The sequence below is a fragment of the Dendrobates tinctorius genome, unplaced genomic scaffold (genome assembly GCF_039654945.1).
Source record: "Dendrobates tinctorius isolate UK_male_01 unplaced genomic scaffold, ASM3965494v1 ptg000152l, whole genome shotgun sequence".
NCBI classification, from domain to species: Eukaryota; Metazoa; Chordata; class Amphibia; order Anura; family Dendrobatidae; genus Dendrobates; species Dendrobates tinctorius.
This window is the reverse complement of record NW_027361819.1, coordinates 3,624,127-3,643,358: the sequence shown is the minus strand read 5'-3', so window position 1 is coordinate 3,643,358 and position 19,232 is coordinate 3,624,127. Positions and strand designations below refer to the sequence as shown.

General features: G+C 48.0%; 1 protein-coding gene across 1 annotated transcript in view; it reads left to right on the top strand.

Moving 5' to 3' along the window:
• Positions 1-818: 818 nt before the first annotated feature.
• Positions 819-19,232, top strand: part of DOC2A (double C2 domain alpha) — a 66,316-nt gene continuing 47,902 nt past the window's right edge. The window contains exons 1-2 of the mRNA XM_073547422.1: positions 819-1,144; positions 17,555-17,812. Of these exons, the coding sequence (XP_073403523.1) occupies positions 17,563-17,812 (250 nt within the window). The 5' untranslated portion in view covers positions 819-1,144; positions 17,555-17,562. The remainder of the gene's footprint in view (positions 1,145-17,554; positions 17,813-19,232) is intronic.

Sequence of the window (19,232 nt, the reverse complement as noted above, 5' to 3'; positions counted from 1 at the left end):
CTAAGACACAATATCAGCCGCATTATTGCGCGGGGATGATTGCTCCACGTTTGCTCAGATTCGTCCTCCTCATTAAACAAGCAGAGGATCGGCGCATTGCATGTGATTACCGAGCGGCGCACACAGGGGTCTGCGGCAACAAACACTCAAATATTGACATGAAATCCTGCAATTAGGAGATTAACGAGGGCCCAAGGGAAATTCCCACTGGGACAAACCGTGGAGACATCTCTGTGGGCATTTCTGGAGGTATCTCTGGCAGGAGGCATCTCTGGCAGGAGGCATCTCTGGAGGCATCTCAGGTCATGTCTGAGGACATCTCTGGAATCAACTCTGGAAACATTTCGAGGCATCTCTGAGGGCATATCTGGGGACATCTCTGTTAGCGTTTCAGAAGGCCTGTCTGGGTGCATCTTTGGTTGGAGGCATCTCTGGAGCCATTTCTGGAGGTATCTCTGGGAGCATTTTCTGAGGCATCTCTGGCCTCTGGCTGGAGGCATCTCTGAGGGCTTCTCAGGGGGCATCTCTGTAGGTATCTCTAAGGACATCTTGAGGCATCTCTGAGGTCATCTTTAGCTCTCAGAGTATGTCTGAGGACATCTGTTGAAACATCTTAGAAGGCATCTCTAAGGGCATCTCTGGAGGCATCTCTGGGAGCATCTCTGGAGGCATCTCTGGGGGCATTCTCTAAGGGCATCTCTGGAGGCATTCTCTAAGGACATCTCTGGAGACATCTCTGTGGGTATCTCTGGAGGCATTCTCTAAGGACATCTCTGGAGGAATCTTTCGAGGCTTATCAGTGGGCTCCAGACCATTTCCAGTTATGTCCAGGCTGATGGATGTGTCTGGGATGAGCAGATCATCGTTGAGGCAGCGGTGGCAGTGTCTGGTCTCTCCTACGATTGTTTTCCTTCACCTCTGTCCACACTCTTTTCTTTCTTGCTCTTTATTCATTTGCTCTCTCTCTCTTTGTCTCCTCCTCTGCCTCTCACCCTCCCTCCATCTCCTGCTGTGAAACACAGCAGTGAGGGAGAGAGCAACAGCAACAGAGTCGCTCCAGCCCTTCCCCTGCACATCTCCTCGCATCTCTCCTCAGATCCGCTCTCCTCTCCACCTGTGGTCCTCGGGCTGCCCGGGGTGAAAGGTAAGTTCAACTTAAAGGGTTAATGAGACAAGACGAAGCGGTCCCAGGCGATATTCCTCAGGTTGTACTTACGTGACGGGTTGGCGAGGGAGGATGGGGTTGGAGTTGCATGGTTATGAGATGGAATACTGGCGCGAAGGGGTTAATGGCGAAGCGCTCTCCGTGTGCATTCTGCGGATTTTCTTTGAAGTTCCTGAGGTAAAATGCTCTGCAGAGATGGGGAGAAGTTCATGGGCAGGTGCAAAATATACGGTCTATGGGCAGGTGCAGAATATAGGGTCCATGTGCAGGAGAAGAATATAGGGTCCATGGGCAGGTGCAGAATATACGGTCCATGGGCAGGTGCAGAATATACGGTCCATGGGCAGGTGCAGAATATATGGTCCATGGGCAGGAGCAGAATATACGGTCCATGGGCAGGTGCAGAATATACAGTCCATGTGCAGGTGCAGAATATAGGGTCCATGTGCAGGAGCAGAATATATGGTACATGGGCAAGTGTAGAATATACGGTCCATAGGCAGGTGCAGAATATACGGTCCATGGGCAGGTGTAGAATATACGGTTCATGGACAGGTGCAGAATATACGGTCCATGGGCAGGTGTAGAATATATGGTACATGGGCAAGTGTAGAATATATGGTCCATGGGCAGGTGCAGAATATACGGTCCATGGGCAAGTGGAGAATATACGGTCCATGGGCAGGTGCAGAATATACGGTCCATGGGCAGGTGTAGAATATACGGTTCATGGGCAGGTGCAGAATATATGGTCCATGGGCAGGTGTAGAATATACAGTTCATGGGCAGGTGCAGAATATATGGTCCATGGGCAGGTGCAGAATATACGGTCCATGTGCAGGTGCAGAATATACGGTCCATGGGCAAGTGTAGAATATATGGTCCATGGGCAGGTGCAGAATATACGGTTCATGGGAAGGTGTAGAATATACGGTTCATGGACAGGTGCAGAATATACGGTTCATGGATAGGTGCAGAATATATGGTCCATGGGCAGGTGTAGAATATACAGTTCATGGGCAGGTGCAGAATATATGGTCCATGGGCAGGTGCTGAATATACGGTCCATGGGCAAGTGTAGAATATACGGTCCATGGGCAGGTGTAGAATATACGGTTCATGGGCAGGTGCAGAATATATGGTCTATGGGCAAGTGTAGAATATAGGGTCCATGGGCAGGTGCAGAATATAGGGTCTATGGGCAGGTGCAGAATATACGGTCCATGGGCAGGTGCAGAATATACGGTCTATGGGCAGGTGCAGAATATACGGTCCATGGGCAGGTGCAGAATATACGGTCCATGGGCAGGTGCAGAATATACAGTCTAGGGGCAAGTGCAGAATATACAGTCTATGGGCAATTGTAGAATATATGGTCCATGGGCAGGTGCAGAATATACAGTCCATAGGAAGGTGCAGAATATACAGTCTATGGGCAGGTGCAGAATATAGGGTATATGGGCAGGTGCAGAATATAGGGTCTATGGGCAGGTGCAGAATATACGGTCCATGGGCAGGTACAGAATATAGGGTCTATGGGCAGGTGTAGAATATAGGGTCTATGGGCAGGTACAGAATATACCTTCGAGGTGCACTCTGTGCATCTACTCCCCCTCCAACCTCCAACTAGCTGTCATATACCGCCCTCCAGGGTCAACCACCACCTTCTTCACCACCTGGCTACTTCATTTCCTTTCCACTGATATCCCCACTATCATCTTGGGCGACTTCAACATCCCCATTGACACTTCCCTCTCAGCTGCCACTAAACTTCTATCTCTCACTTCCTCCTTCGGCCTCACTCAATGGTCTTCTTCAGCCACTCACAAAGATGGCCACACACTAGACCTCATCTTCACCCGCCTCTGCTCCCTATCTAGCCTCTCTAACTCACCTCTTCCTCTCTCTGACCACAACCTACTTACATTCTCTTCCCTCTCCTCCTCAGGTCCACAATCCCCACCTCAAAAACTCGCACACATTCGCAGAAATCTTCAACACCTCGATCTACACTCACTGTCTGAATCCCTCCTCCCTCTTACAGACATAAGTTCCCTACACAATGCGGATGCCGCTGCCGCTCTATATAACACCACAATAGCTGTAGCTTTGGAATCAGTTGCCCCTCTCAAACATACCAAAGCTCGCAAAATCAACAGACAGCCCTGGCACACCAGTCTGACCAAAGAACTGAGGCGGGCTTCCAGGGCTGCTGAGCGGAGATGGAAAAAATCCCACTCCAATGAGGACTTCATCACATTCAAACAGTCCCTCACTACTTTCAAGGCCACACTCGCTGCAGCAAAACAAACCTACTTCTCATCTCTCATATCCTCCCTGTCTCACAACCCTAAACAGTTATTCAGCACCTTCAATTCTCTCCTCCGCCCCCCAGCACCTCCTCCCTCTCCACTCATCTCAGCTGAAGACTTTGCCTCGTTTTACAAGGAGAAGATTGATAACATCAGAGACAGTTTTGGTCAACAACCCCCAGTGCCCTTCCTCCTACCTGCCCTGCCCTTCTCCCCCAAAACCAACTTCTCCACCATTACAGAAGATCGATTTTCCACTCTACTCTCAAGATCACATCTCACTACCTGTGCACTTGACCCGATCCCATCCCACTTCATCCCAAACCTCACCACAGTCTTCATCCCAACCCTAACCCATCTCTTCAACCTATCACTAACAACTGGTGTTTTCCCCTCAAGCTTTAAACATGCCTCAATCACACCTATCCTCAAAAAGCCCTCTCTTGACCCATCCTCTGGATCTAGCTATCGCCCTATATCACTTCTCCCCTATGCCTCAAAACTACTGGAACAACACATCCATCTTGAACTATCCTCCCACCTCTCTTCTTGCTCCCTCCTTGACCACTTGCAATCCCGCTTCCGGCCACACCACTCCACTGAAACTGCCCTAACTAAGGTCTCCAATGACCTACTAGCCGCCAAGGCCAAGCGACACTACTCTGTCCTCCTCCTCCTGGACCTGTTCTCTGCCTTTGACACAGTGGACCATTCCCTATTACTACAGACCCTCTCATCTCTTGGTATCACAGACTTGGCCCTATCTTGGATTACGACTTACCTAACTCGTACACCACCTCCTCACCTCGCCCCCTATCCGTCGGAGTCCCGCAAGGTTCAGTCCTAGGCCCCCTGCTCTTCTCCGTTTACATCTTTGGCCTGGGACAGCTCATAGAGTCTCATGGCTTTCAGTATCACCTCTATGCTGATGACACACAGATCTACATCTCTGGACCAGATATCACCTCCCTACTAACCAGAATCCCTCAATGTCTGTCCACTATTTCATCCTTCTTCTCCACTAGATTTCTAAAACTTAATATGGACAAACCAGAATTAATCATCTTTCCCCCATCTCACGTGACCCCCCCCAACAGACCTATCCATTACAGTAGATTAAGGGTAGGATGGTGTGCCCTCAAGGTCTATGAAATATGGGTGCCGGTGAATTGGACCACAAGGGCCCTAGATAAGCACATGAAAAGAGTAATCCACCGCACTCAACAACTCAGTACTAAACTGTGAATTTATTCAGTATGTCCAATCCAATAGAAAAAGTGCCAACACCAGGATTAATATGAAATACCCGACGTTTCGCTCCTCCCGGATCTTATTCATGGGGTACACTATAATAGAAGAGAACAATAAATATATACAAAATATACAGCTATATACAAGATATGGACCAATAAGTGACAATAAGAACATAGTGATACAGGAACATAAATAAGCAATAGTAAAATCGGATCTGTATGAAATCTGCATTGCCTCGTTGCTCTGTTCTTTGCCAGCATAGTAGAATGTAGTACAGGAGGCTACAGGAGGTTTAAGAAGCAGGAGACTGAGATGATTTACCTGAGTAGATATAATAAAGAGTTTTAGGCACTTGGAAATTTAGGATCGCATAGAAGTACTGTAATCCACCTGGAAATTGAACATTATGCCATGTGAGTGATGTCCCTCATGTCAGGGATTTAGCGCTTAATGCACCTGAGCAGCGCTATTTACCTGGGGGTTCAGAAGGGAGTAGAAAACTTGGAGAAGGCGCCGCTCCTGCCCCCTGGCCTGGTTTGGACGGGAAGCTGTGCCCATCTGCGGCACAGCAGGGTTTAAGTGCCGCGCTGTGTACCGCCGGGCCAGAGTGCGTCATCCGGCCCGGAAGTGACACAGTGCTAGGGAGAGTGTGTGACCGCGCATGCGCGGTAATAGCAAGATTGCAATGAATATGTGTATATCCGCGCGTGCGCAGTTAATGCAGAGGCTGCGTTGTCATAGCAGGGGCGTAAACATAATGCCAATAAAGCGGCTAGTGCAGAGGTTATTCTGAAAGCAGGAGGGGACAAAGATAATGAGGGGAAGGGATATGACGGATAATAGGGGGGATATTTTTGTTAAGGGGTAAATAAAGGCAGACATCATAACACTGATTAGTAAATAATGATACCATAACGTAATAAGTAAATAGTAGTATTAGGCAGCATATTGGTTACAAAATTAAGAAAATCAATTGAAAAATATGGATTAAAAAAAATATGGATAAAAAAATTAAAAATGAAAACAAAACCAGAAAATAAAGTAGAAAAAATAAAAAATAAAATATGTGGGGTAAAATGAAAAAAAATGAAATAAAGCATGCGGGGTAAAGTTGAAAAAAATGAAAAGATAAAAAATATAAAAAAAAATAATAAAGAAAATAAAAATGAAAATGAAAAATAGAGGACTTACCAATAACGGACGGCTGTCACCGTGTCTGAAAATAATAGACAAAAGTAGTCAATCAATTATAGAAGCCAATTTATTTCCCTATTGGGGCCTTTCGGTGCCAATGTGTCCAATTTATGGATCCAATAGGTTTCTCTACGTTTTAGGAGTTTTATGTGGTTGCCACCCCTTCTAGGTTTTGGTAGCTGTTCGATTATTTGGTACTTTAATTGCGCCACTGAGTGCTTGTGTTTGAGAAAATGGTCCGGAATGGGTAACCAGGTCTTGCCACATCTAATCGTGGATTTGTGGCTAGCAATTCTGTCCTTGACATGTGGTGTTGTCTCACCCACGTACAGGAGGCCACACGGGAATTTTATGACATAAATCACAAAATTGGAATTACAGGTGTAAAACCCTTTGATAGGAAATGATTTGCCTGTACGTGGATGAGTGACCGTGTCCGGCTTGATGATATTGGAGCACAATTAAGGCAAGGAAAGGTGCCTTTACGGCGTGTAGCAAGTTGCCGCTGTGTAGATAAGGGGTGTTTGCTGCCAATGTCTGCCCTGACGAGTTTATCTTTGAAATTCGGAGCCCTTCTGCTGCACATAAGGGCCGATGTATCAAACGCTCTTATATTAGGGTAAGCTGTTGAGACTAATGGCCAATGTTTGCGGATAACGGAGTGGATTTTTGGCATGAGGGGGTGATAGGTATGTACAAAGGGAACTCTTTCTGGTTTTAAAATAGCTAGATCAGTGGTAGGTGGGTTATGAATTCGTGTTCTCTCTTGTGGAAGGAGCCGAGTGGGGTAATCTCTCTCCTCAAATTTGGATGACATTTCATCAAGACGGATACAACGCAATTCTGGATCGGAAACTATTCTTGATACACGTGTAAATTGAGACCTCGGAAGGCTGGTCTTAGTAGTTTTAGGATGACTGCTTGAGTAATGTAGCAGACTATTACAGTCTGTAGGTTTCGTGTAGAGATCTGTGGTGAGATTGCCGAAAGAGTCCTTTTGTAGCTTAGTATCTAAGAATGGTATGCACTTTGTGTCATAGTGAATAGTGAAGTGTAGGTCAGCGTCCAGTGAATTTATGTAGGCATGGAAGGTATCTAGGGATTCCGGGGAGCCTAGCCAGATAAAAAATATATCATCAATATAGCGATGATAACAAGAAATTTGGTCCTTAAAGACATCAGTTGGATAAATAAAGTTCTCCTCAAAGGAGTGCATAAATGCATTGTCATAAGCTGGCGCTACGTTAGATCCCATAGCGGTCCCCCCGTAACTGAACGTAATATGTATCTTCAAATAAGAAGAAATTATCGTGCAGTACTAAACCGAGGAGGTCCAAGCACATTTGAATGGAATCACTGGACATATTGGAAGTCTCCAACAGAGATCTGGTAGCTTGTAATCCCTTGGTGTGGGAAATGGATGTGTAAAGACTACTGACATCCAGGGTAACCAGAAGACTATCAGGAGATGTGGTTTTGAGGTCGTGGATGACCCTTAGAAAATGTCCAGTATCCAATAGAAATGAGGGAGTAGTCTTAATAAGCGGTGTCAGTATTTTTTCGAGAAAGACAGAGAGGGGTGAGAGAATGGAGTCAGTTGACGCTACAATAGGCCTACCAGGGGGATTCAGGAGGGATTTGTGGATTTTGGGAAGAACATAAAAGACAGGTGTGATTGGATGTGGATTAGTAAGAAAAGTTGGTATTGTGTTGTCTATGACACCTTTATCCAAGTAAGTTGTAAGTAGGGACTGAATCCTGCTGTTGATCTCAGATGTGGGGTCCCTTGAGATAGGCTTGTGTGTCGGATAGCTGACGTACGATTTCCCCAATATACATTGTGCGTTCTAGGATAACAGTAGCACCCCCCTTATCCGCCGGTTTAATAACAACACTCATTATTTTGTAAAGATATAAGTGCTTGTCTTTCTATGTTCACTGACATATTTACTTTTACCTTTAGTATTTGGGACCACCTCAAGGGGAACTCTTCTTTCCAAGTGCCTAAAACTCTTTATTATATCTACTCAGGTAAATCATCTCAGTCTCCTGCTTCTTAAACCTCCTGTAGCCTCCTGTACTACATTCTACTATGCTGGCAAAGAACAGAGCAACGAGGCAATGCAGATTTCATACAGATCCGATTTTATTATTGCTAACTTATGTTCCTGTATCACTATGTTCTTATTGTCAATTATTGGTCCATATCCTGTATATAGCTGTATATATTTATTGTTCTCTTCTATTATAGTGTACCCCATGAATAAGATCCGGGAGGATCGAAACGTCGTGTATTTTATATTAAACCTGGTGTTGGCACTTTTTCTATTGGATTGGACATACTGAATAAGTTCACAATTTAATTGCAAAGTACTGAGTTGTTGAGTGCGGTGGATTACTCTTTTCATGTGCCTATCCATTAAAGTAAACAGCTGCCCACTCTCTCCAGTCCCACAAGCTCGCTGCCTCGGGGTTATCCTTGACACTGATCTCTGCTATAAACCACATATCCAAGCCCTTTCCGCTTCCTGCCGACTTCAACTCAAAAATATTTCACGGATCCTTACATTCCTCAACCAAGAATCTGCAAAAACCCTAGTCCATGCCCTCATCATCTCCCGCCTTGACTACTGCAACCTCCTGTTCTGTGGCCTCCCCTCTAACACTCTCGCACCCCTCCAATCTATTCTTAACTCTGCTGCCCGACTAATCCACCTGTCCCCCCGCTATTCCCCGGCCTCCCCCCTCCGTCAATCCCTGCACTGGCTCCCCAATTACCCCAAGACTCCAGTTCAAAACCCTTACCATGACATACAAAGCCATCCACAACCTGAGTCCTCCGTACATCTGTGACCTAGTCTCCCGGTACTTTCCTGCACGCAACCTCCGATCCTCACAAGATCTCCTTCTGTACTCCCCTCTTATCTCCTCTTCCCACAATCACATACAAGATTTCTCTCGCGCATCCCCCCTACTCTGGAACTCTCTACCACAACACATCAGACTCTCGCCTACCATGGAAACCTTCAAAAAGAATCTGAAGACCGACCTCTTCCGACAAGCCTACAACCTGCAGTAACCACAGATCCACCAAACCGCTGCACGACCAGCTCTACCCTCGCCTACTGTATCCTCACCCATCCCGTTGTAGATTGTGAGCCCTCGCGGGCAGGGTCCTCTCTCCTCCTAGACCGGTCGTGACTTGTATTGTTTAAGATTACTGTACTTGTATGTATTATGTATACCCCTCCTCACATGTAAAGCGCCATGGAATAAATGGCGCTATAATAATAAATAATAAGAATACGGTCCATAGGCAGGTGCAGAATATACGGTCCATGGGCAGGTGCAGAATATACGGTCCATGGGCAGGTGTAGAATATAAGGTCCATGGGCAGGTGCAGAATATATGGTCCATGGGCAGGAGTAGAATATAAGGTCCATGGGCAGGTGTAGAATATACGGTCTATGGACAGGTGCAGGATGTACGGTCCATGGGCAGATGCAGGATATACCGTCCATGGGCAGGTGCAGAATGTACGGTCCATGGGCAGGTGCAGAATATAAGTCCATGGGCAGCTGCAGGATATATGGTCCATGGGCAGGTGTAGAATATACAGTCTATGGACAGGTGCAGAATATATAGTCTATGGACAGGTGCAGGATATACGGTCCATGGGCAGATGCAGAATATACAGTCTATGGGCAGGTGCAGAATATACGGTCCATGGGCAGGAGCAGAATATATGGTCCATGGGCAGATGCAGAATATACAGTCTATGGGCAGGTGCAGAATATACGGTCCATGGGCAGGAGCAGAATATATGGTCCATGGGCAGGAGCAGAATATATGGTCCATGGGCAGGTGCAGAATATACGGTCCATGGGCAGGAGCAGAATATACGGTCCATGGGCAGGAGCAGAATATATGGTCCATGGGCAGATGCAGAATATACAGTCTATGGGCAGGTGCAGAATATACGGTCCATGGGCAGGTGCAGAATATACGGTCCATGGGCAGGTGCAGAATATACGGTCCATGGGCAGGTGCAGAATATTCTGTCCATGGGCAGGAGCAGAATGTACGGTTCATGGGCAGGTGTAGAATATACGGTCCATGGGCAGGTGCAGGATATACGGTCCATGGGCAGGAGCAGAATATACCGTCCATGGGCAGGTAAAGAACATACAGTCCATGGGCAGGTGCAGAATATACGGTCCATGGGCAGGAGCAGAATGTACGGTTCATGGGCAGGTGCAGAATATACCGTCCATGGGCAGGTAAAGAACATACAGTCCATGGGCAGGTGCAGAATATACGGTCCATGGGCAGGAGCAGGATATACGGTCCATGGGCAGGTGCAGAATGTACGGTCCATGGGCAGGAGCAGAATATACGGTCCATGAGCAGGTGCAGAATATACAGTCTATGGACAGGTGCAGGATATACGGTCTATGGGCAGGTGTAGAATATATCGTCCATGGGCAGGTGCAGAATATACAGTCCATGGGCAGGTGCAGAATATAGGGTCCATGGGCAGGTGCAGAATATAGGGTCCATGGGCAGGTGCAGAATATAGGGTCCATGGGCAGGTGCAGTATATACGGTCCATGGGCAGGAGCAGAATATACGGTCTATGGGCAGGTGTAGAATATATCGTCCATGGGCAGGTGCAGAATATACAGTCTATGGGCAAGTGTAGAATATATGGTCCTTGGGCAGGTGCAGAATATAGGGACCATGGGCAGGTGCAGAATATACGGTCCATGGGCAGGTGCAGAATATAGGGTCCATGGGCAGGTGCAGAATATACGGTCCATGGGCAGGTGCAGTATATACGGTCCATGGGCAGGAGCAGAATATACGGTCTATGGGCAAGTGTAGAATATACGGTTCATGGGCAGGTGCAGAATATACAGTTCATGGGCAGGTGCAGAATATATGGTCCATGGGTAGGTGCAGAATATACAGTCTATGGGCAAGTGTAGAATATATGGTCCTTGGGCAGGTGCAGAATATAGGGTCCATGGGCAGGTGCAGAATATACAGTCTATGGGCAAGTGTAGAATATATGGTCCATGGGCAGGTGCACAATATACGGTCCATGGGCAGGTGCAGAATATACGGTTCATGGGCAGGTGTAGAATATATGGTCCATGGGCAGGTGCAGAATATACGGTCCATGGGCAGGTGCAGAATATACGGTTCATGGGCAGGTGTAGAATATACGGTCCATGGGCAGGTGTAGAATATACGGTCCATGGGCAGAAGCAGAATATATACGGTTCATGGGCAGGTGCAGAATATACGGTCCATGGGCAGGTGCAGAATATACGGTTCATGGGCAGGTGCAGAATATACGGTCCATGGGCAAGTGTAGAATATATGGTCCATGGGCAGGTGTAGAATATACGGTTCATGGGCAGGTGTAGAATATACGGTTCATGGGCAGGTGTAGAATATACGGTCTATGGGCAGGTGCAGAATATAGGGTCCATGGGCAGGTGTAGAATATACGGTCCATGGGCAGGAACAGAATATATGGTTCATGGGCAGGTGTAGAATATACGGTCCATGGGCAGGAGCAGAATATACGGTTCATGGGCAGGTGCAGAATATACGGTCCATGGGCAGGTGCAGAATATACGGTTCATGGGCAGGTGTAGAATATACGGTCCATGGGCAGGTGTAGAATATACGGTCCATGGGCAGGTGTAGAATATACGGTCCATGGGCAGGTGTAGAATATACGGTCCATGGGCAGGAGCAGAATATACGGTTCATGGGCAGGAGCAGAATATACGGTCCATGGGCAGGTGCAGAATATACGGTTCATGGGCAGGTGCAGAATATACGGTTCATGGGCAGGTGTAGAATATACGGTCCATGGGCAGGTGTAGAATATACAGTCCATGGGCAGGAGCAGAATATACGGTTCATGGGCAGGTGCAGAATATACGGTCCATGGGCAGGTGCAGAATATACGGTCCATGGGCAGGTGCAGAATATACGGTCCATGGGCAAGTGTAGAATATATGGTCCATGGGCAGGTGCAGAATATACGGTCTATGGGCAGGTGCAGAATATAGGGTCCATGGGCAGGTGCCGAATATACGGTCTATGGGCAGGTGCAGAATATAGGGTCCATGGGCAGGTGCAGAATATACGGTCTATGGGCAAGTGTAGAATATAGGGTCCATGGGCAGGTGCAGAATATACGGTCTATGGGCAGGTGCAGAATATAGGGTCCATGGGCAGGTGCAGAATATACAGTCTATGGGCAGGTGCAGAATATACAGTCTATGGGCAAGTGTAGAATATATGGTCCATGGGCAAGTGCAGAATATACGAATATAGGGTCTATGGGCAGATGCAGAATATACAGTCCATGGGCAGGTGCAGAATATACGGTCCATGGGCAGGTGCAGAATATACGGTCCATGGGCAGGTGCAGAATATACGGTTCATGGGCAGGTGCAGAATATACGGTCCATGGGCAGGTACAGAATAAAGGGTCTATGGGCAGGAGCAGAATATACGGTTCATGGGCAGGTGCAGAATATACGGTCCATGGGCAGGTACAGAATATGGGGTCTATGGGCAGATGCAGAATATACAGTCCATGGGCAGGTGCAGAATATACGGTCCATGGGCAGGTGCAGAATATACGGTCCATGGGCAGGTGCAGAATATACGGTTCAAGGGCAGGTGCAGAATATACGGTCCATGGGCAGGTACAGAATAAAGGGTCCATGGGCAGGTGCAGAATATACGGTTCATGGGCAGGTGCAGAATATACGGTCCATGGGCAGGTACAGAATATAGGGTCTATGGGCAGGAGCAGAATATAAGGTCCATGAGCAGGAGCAGAATATACAGTCTATGGGCAAGTGTAGAATATAGGGTCTATGGGCAGATGCAGAATATACAGTCCATGGGAAGGTGCAGAATATACAGTCCATGGGCAGGTGCAGAATATACGGTCCATGGGCAGGTGCAGAATATACAGTCCATGGACAGGTGCAGAATATACCGTCTATGGACAGGTGTAGAATATAAGGTCCATGAGCAGGTGCAGAATATATGGTCCATGGGCAGGTGCAGAATATACGGTCCATGGGCAGGTGCAGAATATACAGTCTATGGGCAAGTGTAGAATATAGGGTCTATGGGCAGGTGCAGAATATACAGTCCATGGGCAGGTGCAGAATATACGGTCCATGGGCAGGTGCAGAATATACGGTCCATGGGCAGGTGCAGATTATACGGTCCATGGGCAGGTGCAGAATATACCGTCTATGGGCAGGTGTAGAATATAAGGTCCATGGGCAGGTGCAGAATATATGGTCCATGGGCAGGTGCAGAATGTACGGTCCATGGGCAGGTGCAGAATATAAGGTCCATGGGCAGGTGCAAAATATATGGTCCATGGGCAGGAGCAGAATATATGGTCCATGGGCAGGAGCAGAATGTACGGTACATGGGCAGGTGCAGAATATATGGTCCATGGGCAGGTGCAGAATATACGGTCCATGGGCAGGTGCAGAATATACGGTCCATGGGCAGGTGCAGAATATACGGTCCATGGACAGGTGCAGAATATACGGTCCATGGGCAGGTGCAGAATATACGGTCCATGGGCAGGTGCAGAATATACGGTCCATGGGCAGGTGCAGATTATACGGTCCATGGGCAGGTGCAGAATATACCGTCTATGGGCAGGTGTAGAATATAAGGTCCATGGGCAGGTGCAGAATATATGGTCCATGGGCAGGTGCAGAATGTACGGTCCATGGGCAGGTGCAGAATATATGGTCCATGGGCAGGTGCAAAATATATGGTCCATGGGCAGGAGCAGAATATATGGTACATGGGCAGGAGCAGAATGTACGGTACATGGACAGGGGCAGAATATATGGTCCATGGGCAGGTGCAGAATATACGGTCCATGGGCAGGTGCAGAATATACGGTCCATGGACAGGTGCAGAATATACGGTCCATGGGCAGGTGCAGAATATACGGTCCATGGGCAGGTGCAGAATATACGGTCCATGGGCAGGTGCAGAATGTATGGTCCATGGGCAGGTGCAGAATATACGGTCCATGGGCAAGTGCAGAATGTATGGTCCATGGGCAGGTGCAGAATGTATGGTCCATGGGCAGGTGCAGAATATACGGTCCATGGGCAGGTGCAGAATATACGGTCCTTGGGCAGGTGCAGAATATACGGTCCATGGGCAGATGCAGAATATATGGTCCATGGGCAGGTGCAGAATGTACGGTCCATGGGCAAGTGCAGAATATATGGTCCATGGGCAGGTGCAGAATGTGCGGTCAATGGGCAGATGCAGAATATATGGTCCATGGGCAGGTGTAGAATATAGAGTCCATGGGCAGGTGCAGATTATACGGTCCTTGGGCAGGTGCAGAATATAGGGTCCATGGGCAATAACAGAATATGGGGTCCATGGGCAGGTGAAGAATAAAAGGTCCATGGGCAGGATCCTACAGGACATGACCAGCTTTGGTGACCCCAAACCAACATCTATTCGCTGTCTTCCATTTCTTATCCGCATACAAGGACCTGTCACACTCCTCCTACAGAATCTGTACGATCAACCATCACCTACAACCTGCAGGGTGTCACCAGAGCCTGACCCTCTACTCTCTTCTGCTCGCTACCTGCTTAACTCTCTCCTTCCTGACCCTCTACTATTTCCTGCCTGACCCTCTACTCTTTCCTGCTCTCTACCTTCCTAACTCTTTACTCTCTCCTGCCTGACCCTCTACTTTCTCCAGCTCTATACCTGCCTAATGTTCTACTCTCTCCTGCACTCCACCTCCCTGATCTCTACTCTCTCCTGCACTCTACCTGCCCAACATTCTACTGCATTCTGTGCTCTACCTGCCTGACTTTCTACTCTCTCCTGCACTCTACCTGCCTGACCCTCTACTCTCTCATGTACTCTCCATGTTTTGCACGCTCTCATTTCCTGCACTCCTGTTATTATATATGACCTGTTGCCATCTGTGGTGCAGACCCCTCTCTCATATCTGAACACTGTGCTGCAGTCTATCTGCAGGAGCTGCTCTTCCCTCTGCTCTCCATCCTCATTATCTCCTCAATCTTCCTTTCTTACCAGCCAATTCTTCAATATCTCCTGATCTTATCTGTTCTGCATTACTGGAGTCTGCACAATCCCATCACTATCCATCACCCCACAAATCCTACCGCCCCGATCCGCCGATATCCAATAACTGCTGCCCCCACATCTCTGTACTGGTCCCAGTATATCCGAGCCTCACGTTCATCATCTTCTGCATTTATCTTCCAAATTACAGATCAGGTCACAATTTTCTCTGTATGTAATGTATCTAACCTCCCTGTCTTCTGTGTATAATGTATCTAACCTCCCTGTCTTCTGTATGTAATGTATCTAACCTCCCTGTCTTGGGCGTGTCATGTATCTAACGTCCCTGTCTTCTGTATGTAATGTATCTAACCTCCCTGTCTTCTGTGTATAATGTATCTAACCTCCCTGTCTTCTGTATGTAATGTATCTAACCTCCCTGTCTCCTGTATGTCATGTATCTAACCTCCCTGTCTTCTGGATGTCATGTATGTAACCTCCCTGTCTTCTGTATGTCATGTATGTAACCTCCCTGTCTTCTGTATGTAATGTATCTAACCTCCCTGTCTTCTGTATGTAATGTATCTAACCTCCCTGTCTTCTGTATGTCATGTATCTAACCTCCCTGTCTTCTGTATGTAATGTATATAACCTCCCTGTCTTCTGTGTATAATGTATCTAACCTCCCTGTCTCCTGTATGTCATGTATCTAACCTCCCTGTCTTCTGGATGTCATGTATGTAACCTCCCTGTCTTCTGTATGTCATGTATCTAACCTCCCTGTCTTCTGTATGTAATGTATCTAACCTTCGTGTATTCTGTATGTAATGTATCTAACCTTCGTCTTCTGTATGTCATGTACCTAACCTCCCTGTCTTCTGTATGTCATGTACCTAACCTCCCTGTCTTCTGTGTGTCATGTATCTAACCTCCCTGTCTTCTGTATTTAATGTATCTAACCTCCCTGTCTTCTGTATGTCATGTAGTCATGTATCTAACCTCCCTGTCTTCTGTATGTAATGTATCTAACCTCCGTGTCTTCTGTATGTAATGTATCTAACCTTCGTCTTCTGTATGTCATGTATCTAACCTCCCTGTCTTCTGTATGTTATGTATCTAACCTCCGTGTCTTCTGTATGTAATGTATCTAACCTTCGTCTTCTGTATGTCATGTACCTAACCTCCCTGTCTTCTGTATGTCATGTACCTAACCTCCCTGTCTTCTGTGTGTCATGTATCTAACCTCCCTGTCTTCTGTATTTAATGTATCTAACCTCCCTGTCTTCTGTATGTCATGTATCTAACCTCCCTGTCTTCTGTATGTCATGTATCTAACCTCCCTGTCTTCTGTATGTCATGTATCTAACCTCCCTGTCTTCTGTATGTAATGTATCTAACCTCCGTGTCTTCTGTATGTAATGTATCTAACCTTCGTCTTCTGTATGTCATGTACCTAACCTCCCTGTCTTCTGTGTGTCATGTATCTAACCTCCCTGTCTTCTGTATTTAATGTATCTAACCTCCCTGTCTTCTGTATGTCATGTATCTAACCTCCCTGTCTTCTGTATGTAATGTATCTAACCTCCGTGTCTTCTGTATGTAATGTATCTAACCTTCGTCTTCTGTATGTCATGTACCTAACCTCCCTGTCTTCTGTATATCATGTACCTAACCTCCCTGTCTTCTGTGTGTCATGTATCTAACCTCCCTGTCTTCTGTATTTAATGTATCTAACCTCCCTGTCTTCTGTATGTCATGTATCTAACATCCCTGTCTTCTGTATGTAATGTATCTAACCTCCGTGTCTTCTGTATGTAATGTATCTAACCTTCGTCTTCTGTATGTCATGTATCTAACCTCCCTGTCTTTTGTTTTTAATGTATCTAACCTCCGTGTCTTCTGTATGTTATGTATCTAACCTTCGTCTTCTGTATGTCATGTTCCTAACCTCCCTGTCTTCTGTATGTCATGTACCTAACCTCCCTGTCTTCTGTGTGTCATGTATCTAACCTCCCTGTCTTCTGTATTTAATGTATCTAACCTCCCTGTCTTCTGTATGTCATGTATCTAACCTCCCTGTCTTCTGTATGTAATGTATCTAACCTCCGTCTTCTGTATGTCATGTATCTAACCTCCCTGTCTTCTGTATGTCATGTATCTAACCTCCCTGTCTTCTGTGTGTAATGTATCTAACCTCCCTGTCTTCTGTGTGTCATGTATCTAACTTCCGTGTCTTCTGTATGTCATGTATCTAACCTCCCTGTCTTCCTATGTCATGTATCTATCCTCCCTGTCTTCCTATGTCATGTATCTATCCTCCCTGTCTTCTGTATGTCATGTATCTAACCTCCCTGTCTTCTGTATCTCATATTAGCATGTATCCAATAATTTGTTTACCAAATTGCACATTTGTATCTAAGCTCCTGTATCTACCTAATGTAATTTGCGTATCTAAACTGCTGTATGATGCCGTTCTCACCCTTCTCTCGCCCTCAGACACTCTGATGACGGTGCGGCGTGGTGATAAGGTTCCCATCAACATCCAGGAGCATATGGCGATAAACGTGTGCCCCGGACCCATCCGACCCATCCAGCAAATCTCCGACTACTTCCCGAGATACAGTCCGTGGCCGGAGGGCGCCGCGTCCCCCACAGGACAACCCCACAACCTCTCACCACTGGACATCCCGCATCAGGCGGCCGAACACGTGGACGACGCTGATGACCTAGACAACTATGACTCCGATGACGGCAGTATGTAACTATGTAACATACACCGGGACTGAGGGTGCTCACACCGACTGCTCCCCACCCCTCCACTCACACCGACTACTCCCCACCCCTCCACTCACACCTACTGCTCCCCACCCCTCCACTCACACCGACTGCTCCCCACCCCTCCACTCACAACGACTGCTTCCCACCCCTCCACTTACACCGACTGCTCCCCACCCCTCCACTCACACCGACTGCTCCCCACCCCTCCACTCACACCGATTGCTACCCACCCCTCCACTCACACCGACTGCTCCCCACCCCTCCACTCACAACGACTGCTCCCCACCCCTCCACTCACACCAACTGCTCCCCACCCCTCCACTCACACTGACTGCTCCCCACCCTTCCATTCACACTGACTCTTCCCCACCCCTCCACTCACACCGACTGCTCCTCACCTCTCCACTCACACCGACTGCTCCCCACCCCTCCACTCTCACACCGACTGATCCCCACCTCTCCACTCAAACCGACTGATCCCCACCTCTTCACTCTCACACTGACTGCTCCTCACCTCTCCACTCACACTGACTCTTCCCCACCCCTCCACTCACACCGACTGCTCCCCACCCCTCCACTCACACTGACTGCTTCCCACCCCTCCACTTACACCGACTTCTCCCCACCCCTCCACTTACACCAACTGCTCCCCACCCCTCCACTCACAATGACTGCTTCCCACCCCTCCACTCACACCGACTGCTCCCCACCCTTCCACTCACACCGACTGCTCCCCACCCCTTCACTCACACTGACTGCTATCCACCCCTCCACTCACACCGACTGCTTCCCATCCTATCACTCACACCGACTCTTCCCCACCCCTCCACTCACACCAACTGCTCCCCACCCATCCACTCACACTGACTCTTCCCCACCCCTCCACTCACACCGACTGCTCCTCACCTCTCCACTCACACCAACTGCTCCCCACCCCTCCACTCTCACACCGACTGCTCCCCACCTCTCCATTCAAACCGACTGCTCCCCACCTCTCCATTCAAGCCGACTGCTCCCCACCTCTCCACTCACACTGACTGCTCCCCACCTCTCCACTCTCACACCAACTGCTCCCCACCCCTCCACTCACACTGACTCTTCCCCACCCCTCCACTCACACCGACTACTCCTCACCTCTCCACTCACACCAACTGCTCCCCACCCCTCCACTCTCACACCGACTGCTCCCCACCTCTCCATTCAAACCGACTGCTCCCCACCTCTCCACTCAAACCGACTGCTCCCCACCTCTCCACTCTCACACCAACTGCTCCCCACCCCTCCACTCACACCGACTGCTCCCCACCCCTCCACTCACACCGACTACTCCTCACCTCTCCACTCACACCAACTGCTCCCCACCCCTCCACTCACACCGACTGCTCCCCACCCCTCC